We start from the raw sequence: 11478 nt of genomic DNA, 5'->3' as shown, positions 1-11478 counted from the left end.
AAAATTTTTCCAAATCTAATTTGCCCATCTGGCATTAGTTTCAATTTTGAGGTGGCATCCACATAATATTTCGACTCACTAACTTCTGAAAAGTCATTGTCACAAAAGCAATTAGGCTCCCCCATCCCTAATTCTAATAGAGAGAATCAGGTCTTCCACTTCCATTTCTCTGGCATGTGACCTGCTTCGCCAAATATGGACAACTCTTTTCTTCATACAACGGGTGAGTCTCATCGTCTAATACCCATCTACCATAAAGAATATCGCACTGGCTCAAGTTAGAAGAAACATTTGTCCATGACATTGTTGGCCCAATAGCAGGAGAATGGCGTTTACTATTATCACTATCAGGGTAGTTCTCTAATACCAATCGAATGATTCCAATGACAAGAAGTGAAGCTGCAGCAAACTAGAATACAGATAGAACCCGATGAAACGATGAAGATCGCATCGTCATTCAACTAGTTAGGAGATAAGTTCATTATTTTCCACTTTTTGTTCTTTGCTTATTGTTTTTTTTTAATACATGTCTTGTATATTTTAAAACTCAAGCGTTTGTGGTACACACCATGTAACTACCGGTTGGTAAGTAGATCTTGTTGTTAACGTACAATGCTGAGTGAGTTATATGATTGTCTAAGGACATAACCTTCCGCCTACTCAGATTTTTTTTTCTTGAATTGTGTGCTTTTGTGTGCGCGCAAGAGGATATATATGTTTCATAGGAGGACTTTGACTTCAATTGACTTTTCAGTTGACATTTCATAAATTAGCGAGTTGAAATATTATGTGGATGCCACCTCAAGGTTGAAACTAATGCATGGGCAAATTAGATTTGGGGAAATTTTTATTGACCCACATTAGCACGCCATCCAATTAATTTGACGGTTTGACTAAATTGAAATGTTTTGAAAGTACAATGTTTATTTGAATAAAAAAAAAAGTACATTATCTGTTTTGAAACCAACTGCAAAGTCTGATGTAATTTTTGGTCTTTTTCTCTACAGTTTACCATCTGTCAAAATTTCAGCCGTGACACTCGTAATTCCTTGCTTTCTAGTAAACTGGTGATCTTCCACTAATCACCCATTGTTTTGATACAAATTAATGAGTGCACGCACTACATCACGTCATCACCCATTGCAATCGCGGAATGTGGAATGATTTTTGTCCTCTCCTTTTTTATGCTACTTTTAAATTGGTTGAACCAGATACTTCCCCAACTCTAGGAACCGCTCAAAGCGGCACATTTAGAATCTTTGTGAATCTTCAGTGTTGAGTCTAAAGAGAAAGAGTCCCTCCATAACCCTCCATTCTGCAATTTGAGCATGTTTAACAGTTAAAGGCCATTATCTCCTACGTTTGACTAGGTTTCATTGATTCAGAAATTAAAAGTAAAGTATGGGAGCTGAATGCCTGAATCCATTTGTTCTGAACAGTGTTGCTTATACTAATGTTGCATACTATGTTTTTAGAAAAATCATTAAGACTAAACCACCTTACTAGTATCATAATAATTAGTCCTTTATCTAGCAATGTCCTGTGTCCTGACAATGGCAGCACTGGTGACCAATACACGAAAAAGTGTCATGCTCTGTAGAATCCACCTTTGAATTGTAATGAACGGTTCAACTTCCGTTTAGTAATATACTATCTTTCCTTGCAAATCACAGACCCCTAGCATTGACCGTATTCCTGGTCCTATATATACTCGACGAGATTGAGAGGCTCCGTATATCATTTAGCCTTTTGCTTCTCATTGCTTCTTTGTGCTAATTACAATTCCAATTTTCTGTTTTTACGATACTCATTGGGAAACTGAGTTATACTATGGCGGCTGTAAATGTCTTATGTTCTATTATTCTTCTTGTCGTCTTGTTTTTAGCTCATGAAATTGTTATTATTGAGGGAAGGCATTCAAATGCCTTATGGGACAAAGAGGAGTGCAGCAAATGCTCATCTTTTGAAGAGCAAAGTGTGAGAGATAGGAAGACGGAAGAGGTTGATAATAGTAGCAACAAGAGTACTACTTCAAGTGATGAAAAAGATGATCACAAAACCACAACGACTCCAAATCACAGTCCCGGCGTTGGTCACTCTGTTCCCGGTGGAAACACTGATCCAAATGCATAGACAAAGCTTGGTGATTTATGTGTCGGTCGATATACTACCCATACGTACGTAGACAAATATGTACTCCAGTTGATTTGGTGTGTGTTACGTGTTTAGCTTACAAGGTCATTGAATTGGTCGGATGCATGGGTACGATGATACTCATGTAACATTGTATAGTTCTTTTTTTTTTTTTTTTTTTTTTAGTATACCACGACTTGATCCATGACAAACTTGTTGACAGCCAACCACGCTACCAACAGATCAATATGGTGGTGTTAATATATATCCATGTAAATTGCTTTGAATATTATACTTTTGAAATAAACGATATTTGCATGTTTTACTTTCATATTCTCTCTTTGTTCCAAAATTGAAAGCAAAATGATCGAAATACAAAGCAACCCATGGACATTTAATCGACTAATAATAATCATATAATTTGAGTTAGGCCGTACTGTTCGTTAATCCATAGTATACTCAATGCTATCAATAATACATCCTTGAACATTTTGATAAGATTAATTGATCATTTTATGGCAAAATAGGTTTCCCTACATTTTCCAATTTGAGACAAGAGGTCCAAACTCCAAAGTCAATTAGTATCGGTGACATTTATGGAAATTTCAATCTTCAAGAATCGAATACCAAATTACCATTTTCCATATATATATATCGACGAAAACGGAATCTTAAAAAGGTGCCGTATATATATCAGCATTCTTTGTTATCTGAAGTAGTAGATCAGGTAATCTTAAACCAATCAACGGCTGATAACAAATCGCAATGGGTCCCACCTTTTGTTTAGATCCCTGAATAAATCTCTGAAAAATCCGAAACTAGTCTCTCCTTTTTGCAAGCCCTGGTTTTGCTTGCCCCCTTTCATTCAAACAAAAATTCGATAAGCATAACCATGCAGCACCCAACAAACAACAACGGCGTTGACCAGCAGCAACTCCAACTGCAGCAGCAACTGCAGCAACAACAGCAGTGGATGGCGGCTATGCAATATCCGGGAGGAGCAGCAGCAGCAACAATGATGATGCAACACCAAATGATGCATCACCCACAAACATACCCACAACAATACGTGGCGTATACTCCCCAACAACAACAACAGTATCAGCAAAGTATTATTGCTGGATCTGTTAGTGAAGAAAATAATAAGTCCATTTGGATTGGTGATCTTCAGTATTGGATGGATGAAAATTACTTGAATACTTGCTTTGGTCAAACCGGAGAGGTGACTTTTTTTTTTTTTTTTTTTTTTTTTTGACTTGACTTTTTATTTATTATTACATAACCTAAAATACAATAATAATAATAAATTAATATTGCCAGGTGTCATCTATTAAGGTTATACGGAATAAGCAGACAGGGCAATCAGAGGGATACGGGTTTGTGGTATTCTATTCACGTGCAGCAGCTGAGAAAATTCTTCAGGCTTATAATGGAACTTTAATGCCAAATTCAGACCAGCCATTTAGGCTCAACTGGGCATCATTTAGTACAGGGGAGAGACGCGGTACAGATGTTGGTTCAGACCATTCTATATTTGTTGGTGATTTAGCTCCAGATGTTACTGACATATTGTTGCATGAAACATTTGCTGGTAGATATCAGTCTGTAAAAGGGGCAAAAGTTGTTATTGATGCAAACACTGGACGTTCAAAAGGTTATGGGTTTGTCAGGTTTGCTGATGATAATGAAAAGTCGCGAGCTATTGATGAAATGAATGGCCAGTTCTGTTCTAGTAGGCCAATGCGCATTGGTGTTGCAACTCCGAGGAAGGCTACTGGACATCAGCAGCAGTATTCTTCACAAGGTACGTCAATAGAGTTTGTTGCCTTTATAATTGTTCATACCAAATCATTCTCGACAATAGTCTTTTTAGAAACAAATCTCTTTGGATGAAAGAAAGAGTGCAGTTAAACGTGAATATTCTATGCTCACCTGCACTTACATGAAGAGACAAGCCAGTCTTTAGATAATTAAAAACTTATTAAACTTGTCATGGGGAGAAAGCATAGTTGGACATGAACCTCTTATTTTGCAACAATGTGCACCTTATTTGAGATAAAGGAGAAACAAGAGAAACCTTCAAAGAATTCCACTTGACTCTGGTAAGGGGGACTATGCGAACTAAATTCTGGTTAATTAGATTTAACTATTGTTCACTTGTTCTTGGATCCAAGTAGACTGTTGCGTTATCATGATGTGTAAGTATTAATCGCTAAAATGTTAGCGGTTGCATGACATCATCATTTGATACATAATCTAGTCAATAAATTGAGCTGGTGGGGGGGTTATTAGGTTTTGCTCCTTGAAAATAATTGGAGATTAGGATTTGGCCCTCTATTTTTTTTTCCAGGGTTTGGCTCCCCTAAAAAATTGAACTAGTAAATTATTTTCGTGATGGCCAAAATACCCCACTGTGTATCCCATGTGTAGGGTCAACACCTAAAATACTAATTTACATGAAGGATCAAAGACTTAAGTTTTATGTTGAAAGTATGTCCTCAATGAAGACCAACTCTTCATTGACTATCATTACTGTCACGTACACAAATAGCAATGATTTAATAAGGTAAATGGAGAACATTTTTCTAAAAAGGGGGTATGGTCCAATTCAAACATCCCATCATCTTCCCTTATTTTTCTTCTAAAATTATTTTTTCTCCATTACCAATGAAAAGAAGAAGAGGACGATCAGAAACTAAGGTTTTGAGGAGAGAAAAAGATGAAGCAAGCCGGGCTATTAAATCGTTGAGTACTCGCTACTCATTGCTTAGCCGACTCGACTAACAATTTAATCCCCGATCACAATCGGGTTCAAAAACTCCCTGAGTACTCGGCCGATTATGCCCGATTAGCTGAGTAATTGTGTTAACTATTTCAACTATTTCAATGTTAAACATTGAACTCGACATTTCGCTGATTCGACCAACCTTCGATTATATAAAGTTCTACACTTTAATCATATTTATTTTAGTTGATCGAGTGTTTTAATTATTTATTGATTGATTGAGTTCTTAATTGGCTTTATTATGTTGGTATTTCAAAGTTAAATATATTTAATAAGTATTTGTAAAGAAATATAGTGTTATGAAAAATTGCCCGATTAATGCTAATTAATCCCCGACCGATTACACCTACTCGCTTTTCAAACGAGTAGCGACCGAGTAGCGATTTAACTGCACAGGAAGCAAGATAACGACGACCTTGTATATGGGAATGAAATACCATATGTTGGAGAAATAGATGTTGATGACGAGTCTAGGATTGAAGATGCTGATGATGATGTTCCCTACTCCAAAGGAGTTTATTTCTTTTTTTGATGCATTCTAGGGTTCCAAACCCTTGGTTTCTATTCATATTGGTCTATGCATTACTAGGGATTTTTAGAATATTGTTTGGTTGCTAATTTGATGTTTTTAGTGTAGGTTACCTTTAGGTTTATTTATAATTCCGAAAATCAGGTGTTTTTGTTTCTAAATTAAATTAGAAGACTAGCTTCTAAATTCATTGGTTCCTTTACCTATGTATTGAGTTGTAGGCCTTTTGGCCATACTTGGTTGATTGATAATAAATTTTGTGGTTGTGCGAGAAAGATTTTCTCTTTGTGGGTGTGTTTGTTTAATTAATTTCAGGGTCTCTGTTGTGATTCCCTTTGTAATTTTGTGGGTTTCAAGTCCGGTTGTCACGCACAACAATTGTAGTGGCTCACAAGTAAGTATCCAGTTTGTGACGTTCATATTCTTATATGCACGCAAGTGCATCATTTTATCTCACTTAAAAACCCTAATATGCTCTAATTTGATTTCAATCTGAGTATGAAACCATTGAGAACTTATTTATTTGGATGCCTTCAGTGGAAAATTTAGTCTTCAGTCCTTTTTGTAAATTAGGTTTTGGCCGATGGGATGCGCGTGAAGCTTTTTTGGCCATTATGCCGATTTAGTTTTTAGAGGGGTCCAGACACTAAAAAAATTAGAGGGTCAAACCCTAATATCACATTATTAACAAGGTGCAAAAGCTAAAATCCCCTTGGATTAACTTGCCAAATGTTACCTTCTTAATTAACCCATTTCTCAACCCTGCATGTCCAGGCATAGCAGATTTGGCATCTTTTGCCTGGATTGGTTACCTCATATGGGGTTGGGAACAGAACAATAATATGTAGCGTTAGGGAAAGGAACCCTAAAAGTTTAGATTAAAGGAAGAGGTGAAAGATTCCTGGCAGAGTTAATCACCTTTTGTTTTTGTCATTACACCCTTTAGACTTCTGGTAAGAGTATGTTGGAAATATGAAAAATAAACTGAAGGTGTCTGAGACTTACCATTTGCATCTGGGTTCTTATGCACACGTCTTATATTGATTTCTTTAATTAGCTTTGGTATTGGTAGGTGGATATGCGTCAAATGGTGCTTCTGCCCAGACTGATGACGATTCTGCTAACACAACAGTATGGTTTTTCCGTCACTGTGCTATGCTGTTTGCTGTTTTCTACTCTAGGTTTGGATTTATTAGACCATGTTTTATTGCAGATATTTGTTGGAGGTCTTGATCCCACTATCACCGATGAAGATCTCAGGCAGCCATTTTCTCAATATGGTGAGGTTGTCTCAGTTAAAATACCAGTTGGGAAAGGATGTGGATTTGTGCAGTTCGCCGATAGGTATATCTTATTGTAAAATTGTATGAACATATAGTGTAGAGTCCAACGAATCTGGAAAGTAGTGGTCTATCGAGGGTCTGAACTTGTAAACTATAATTCTAGCTTACTTTACTATGATTACATGACCAATAATCCACTCACTCTTTAACATTTCTTTTGCAGAAACTGTGCTGAGGAGGCACTCCAGAATCTGAGTGGTACTGTCATTGGAAAGCAAACAGTTCGGCTTTCTTGGGGCCGCAATCCCGCGAACAAACAGGTACTCATGATTGACGGTGACATTTAGTTTCCCTTCAAAACATATTTTCAGAGATACTTTTATGAATTGATTGCCATGTGTTCAACATTTTAATGGTTTTCGTTTGTCAGTATTTACTGCTCCTGTATTTTATTTTATTTATTTTCAGTGTGTAATTCTCACTGATTTCCGAATGTGGTTTTACGCAGTCGAGAACTGATTCTGGTAATCAATGGAATGGGGGATACTACGGAGGGCAAGCTTATGAGGGTTATGGCTATGCCCCAGCAACTTCTCAAGATCCAAACGCATATGCTGCTGCAGCTTATGGTGGGGCTTATCCTGTGTACGGCAACCCCCAACAGCAAGTAAGCTGAATTCCACCATCAGCTTAATTGTAGGCGTGATGTGAATGTGATCAAACCTAGGTGGACAAATTGCTGCGCTTGTTGTTGAGTTGTTATTAGAGTTGGTAGTTAGATTTGAATTTTGATGACTCAGGTGTTTTTAGAATTTGGTTAATGTTTGAGACTTTTAGAGGTTACATTGGAGGAATTGTGTTCTAAGAAAAACTGAACAAGGATTCTTTGGCCTACATGGTGTGGATGCAGTTGCCTGCATGGCTTGTTAAATCAAGTTGACATGGTCCTCATATTTAAACTGTGTTTTTAGGGGAACGGTCTGGCTATCCCAGAATAATATATTTAATGCATGTTGCCCCGCTCAGGTAGGTTTTTATTCAACCTTGGCACTGTGATTGCAATCTATAATAGGAGTCCATCTCTCAGCATCTCTCTATAAGTTATCGTGGCAAAACATTTTATAGGGAAGGGTATTTTGATGGACAATGTTATGGAATAGTGGCTGGACCACTCTTAAAACTTAATACGCATGGCCAACACATAATTTCCTCATTTTGGAGTAACCTATGCTTAGCCGTTGCACCACAGGGGAATGAACAAGTTTGATTTTGTGCTTGCAGTCTGGTAAAGAATTACTGGGTCAATTTTTCCTCTTATGAAAAGGAAAAAAGAAGAAGAAAACTTTGAGAAATATAGGAAAGACGCATTGATTTTTAAACCTTCAGGTGATTGCTGAATTTCAATTTCATTGGGTGGATATCAGTTTATTAGCAGCTTTTCCATAACTAACTATGTAGTAGTTCCGTAGTTTGCTAAATGAAGAGTTGCCTCCCAAATCTTAAAGGTATTATAGCTCACAAAGCTTGCATTTTGTAATTCTTCAACAGTACGCAGTGTATGAATGTATTAGTTTAACAATAAGGTGTTGTTTGATTGGTTAAAAACAGAGGGGTGTAATTTGAAAGGAATGATGCGTGTTCTCAAAAGAAAAACTGTACTGTTAAGGAAGTGTTGGATGTAAGCAAACAGGGTGGTAAGGAGAAATAACTGTTCTTATACCCATCGCTTGATTGATGGGGGTAACCTAGGTACTTTTCCCTGAAGGTTTGAGGTAGATAGCTGTTCTTCCTTTCTTTCCCTGTGGAGATCTGGGGTTCTGTGGTTGTCGGTATTGTATTTCATTGGATTTGGAAGATGACCCGTAACGTAAGCACCACCATGCACAGTTGCACACTACGTTCTTACAGACTTTGGTTTAGGAAAGTGGGACTTCCGTAACTGCAGTCTGCAAGTGTAGATATACCCCAAATACTGGGAAAGTTCACAGTGCCCGTTGTATCGTGTTTACGTACAAATACACATACCTGTTTTATTGGACTGCTATGGCTGGTTAAAGGCTCCGTCTGTCAAACAATTACCTGGTTTGACATACTGCCAGAATTATTATAGATAGACGATAGATGCCCATGTAAGTCTAGCATATGAGCATATGCCCCATAAAAAAGTACCTACTACACTTAGTAATGGTTCTTGGAAGAAGGTTTTCTTCCAAATTCACTACCTGGGAAACTTTAATATTGTCAGGGAATCACACCTAATTTCAATCCATGTTTACTTGGAAATCAACTAGGCAATTTGTTGTAATGTACTTATTGATCGTAGTAAAATACCATTCCCCTATTAATCTTAACTATAGTGGTACTGGAGTGATTCTGAAACCAATGAAAAAGACGAGCTTGAAAATTTGAAGACTTGGTCAAAAACTACAGTGGCAGGACAAGTCCATTCAAGGCCCTCAATATTTTTGTTGCAGCCAGTGAGGCAGATAGCCAGCACACTTTCGATCACAGTACAAAATATCAGGATATGAGAAAATATCGACCTCTAATTTATGGATATGTATCGTGGATATATCTCTCTGTGTGCGGATATATTACATTGGGGCATCTACAAATATCGTAGATATATCGATAAATATCGACAAATATTGACAAATATCCACAGACTATGTGTGGGTATTTATGACCATAGTACAAAATATCTCGATATATCGCGATATTTGGGGATATCTATCCAGATTCCAGAGAAAGATATATAAATATTATGATATATTTAGAGATATATATGACTGCAAATATCGGTGATATTTCAATGATATTTGAAATATTTGTGATATTTGGAGATATTTTGCGATATTTTGTGTATATAACAATTTTATTTAATATTTACCATTATATTTCAAATAAATATAAATAATGTATCATGATATATTAAGAAATATCTACAATATCCACGATATTTGTCGATATTTTGGATATATCAACGATATTTGTATGTGAAACAATGTCAAATATCCCCAAAGAGAGAGATATATTCACGATACATATCTAAAAATTGAATATCGATAAGTACCCATATCCTGATATTTTGTACTATGTTTATGACTACAAATATTGTAGATATATCATGATATATCGACAAATATCGATACATATCCACAAATCAACTATATTTTCTTTGAATGTGGTCATTGTAAATGTTGAATTTGATCAGTCCTTACAAGTGTGAATAATGGGAAAGATTGTGATGGGTCGAGTTTTGACTGAGCTCGCTTTGGGACAAGCTGCCTACGTATCAAGTTTTTGTGATGAACTTGGATCAAATCAGACGTAGTTCCTCTCCTCTGTTTTATAGGTAAGTGCCCAATGCTTCCCCCCTTTCCTCCATCAGCTCAGGTCCCTGTCTTGATTAAAATAAATAAGCTTTTAGACAGTGTATTCATGAGCGCGACTGATGCTTTGGCTTTAACCAACACAAATATGTTGAGCGTTATTGCCCGTTGCGTGCATGTTCCAGGTTGGCACCTCGTTCTGGACAAGGTGTTATGTTGTAACGATCTGTCATGAGTCCTGGCGGTTATCACCTCGTTCTGGACGAGGTGTTATGTTGTAACGATCTTCCATGAGTTTTCCTGATTCGTGTTGGACACGTGCATAATATATATAAATATATTATTCCCTCACTCACAGTCGTACTTTTAATATAAATTACTCTCTAATGCTCAAAAATACACCTCAACATTCCTACATAATACATTGACTTTTCATTCTTTAACAATGAATCTTGATTTTTTTTTCTACATATTACAATACTTGTTGCACTTGCACTGAGCGTTCAATCATATAGCGCATCTATTAGATTTTCTGTTGTGATTGATGATGAGAGCGTGAAGGCTTGCAACCCTGATGTCCATAGATGCCTCGCCTATAGAGTCTATCCAACACTCTAACGTCTTCAGGAGACGACCAACACAACTCCAATCCACTTCATCAGTAGTCAATAGGATGTGTTCAATTACATCACTTGCCAAAACCATGCTCCCACTAGTATCCTCCCCATCACTGCCATAAACCGCATTCATCATCTTGATTAGGCAAGCTACAACATATTGCAACCCTTTGGTTGAAGCCAGGATTTTACATATTTCAATGGAGGTTGTTATTTGGTACAATAGGGGAAGCATAAATAAAACAGAATAGTCAAGCATCCAAATATTAACAATATCAAACAATAACAGTCAAGTTCAAAATCGGTATCCGGGCTTGTGATCAGAATTAACCAATCTTTAAACAAAAGACCAACCTGTTCCATAACCACAAAGAAGACCTTACTCTCATTTCAAGAATCACCTAAACAGAGAAGATGGGGACCTAAGTGGTGCTTGCATTCGTCAAAACTTAAAAAAGGTTCTCACTTTAGAATTCCGACCCTTAAACTTGCCTACTGAACAACATAAATAAACACATTTTCATCAATCTCTCATCATATATCATCAAACGTGTAGGTTAATCAATCAACTGTCCAAATTGTGGTTGAAGTAACCTTAAATAATTTAAATGAAATACCTGATCATACACAAATCGCATATTTTTGTCTCCTAAGACCTACAAAACAGCACAAGAGACCACTTGTTAATACGTACACAAACAAGCTAGTCTACCATTTTCTCTGTAGATGCAAGTATGAAGTGTAACCAAAAGTTAGTTAGCATGTGCGGATGCGCCTTAGGCACAACATAAACACACAA

At 36.8% G+C, this 11478-nt stretch overlaps 1 protein-coding gene across 2 annotated transcripts; it reads left to right on the top strand.

Moving 5' to 3' along the window:
- Positions 1–2301: 2301 nt before the first annotated feature.
- On the top strand, positions 2302–7772 carry LOC147492383 (polyadenylate-binding protein RBP47-like). Of its 2 annotated transcripts, none has more exons than XM_086565129.1 (6): positions 2302–3355; positions 3454–3937; positions 6520–6578; positions 6661–6791; positions 6954–7050; positions 7239–7772. In XM_086565129.1, exons 1-6 carry the CDS (start codon positions 3026–3028, stop codon positions 7404–7406), a joined length of 1269 nt encoding a protein of 422 aa, XP_086421255.1. In that variant the 5' UTR covers positions 2302–3025; the 3' UTR covers positions 7407–7772. The 2 variants fall into 2 exon arrangements, with proteins under 2 accessions (XP_086421255.1, XP_086421254.1); XM_086565128.1 differs by having other exon boundaries at positions 6505–6578.
- Positions 7773–11478: the final 3706 nt, after the last annotated feature.

Source organism: Coptis chinensis, chromosome 6 (genome assembly GCF_015680905.1).
Source record: "Coptis chinensis isolate HL-2020 chromosome 6, ASM1568090v1, whole genome shotgun sequence".
NCBI lineage: Eukaryota > Viridiplantae > Streptophyta > Magnoliopsida > Ranunculales > Ranunculaceae > Coptis > Coptis chinensis.
This window is presented reverse-complemented; position numbering and strand designations above follow the sequence as displayed.

Excerpts from the sequence above, each read along its gene's own strand:
- LOC147492383 (XM_086565128.1), top strand. The coding sequence starts at position 3,026 with ATGCAGCACCCAACAAACAACAACGGCGTTGACCAGCAGCAACTCCAA. Across the intron at positions 6,579-6,660 it reads ACGATTCTGCTAACACAACA|ATATTTGTTGGAGGTCTTGA; the intron begins GTATGGTTTTTC and ends GTTTTATTGCAG. Across the intron at positions 7,051-7,238 it reads GCAATCCCGCGAACAAACAG|TCGAGAACTGATTCTGGTAA; the intron begins GTACTCATGATT and ends GGTTTTACGCAG.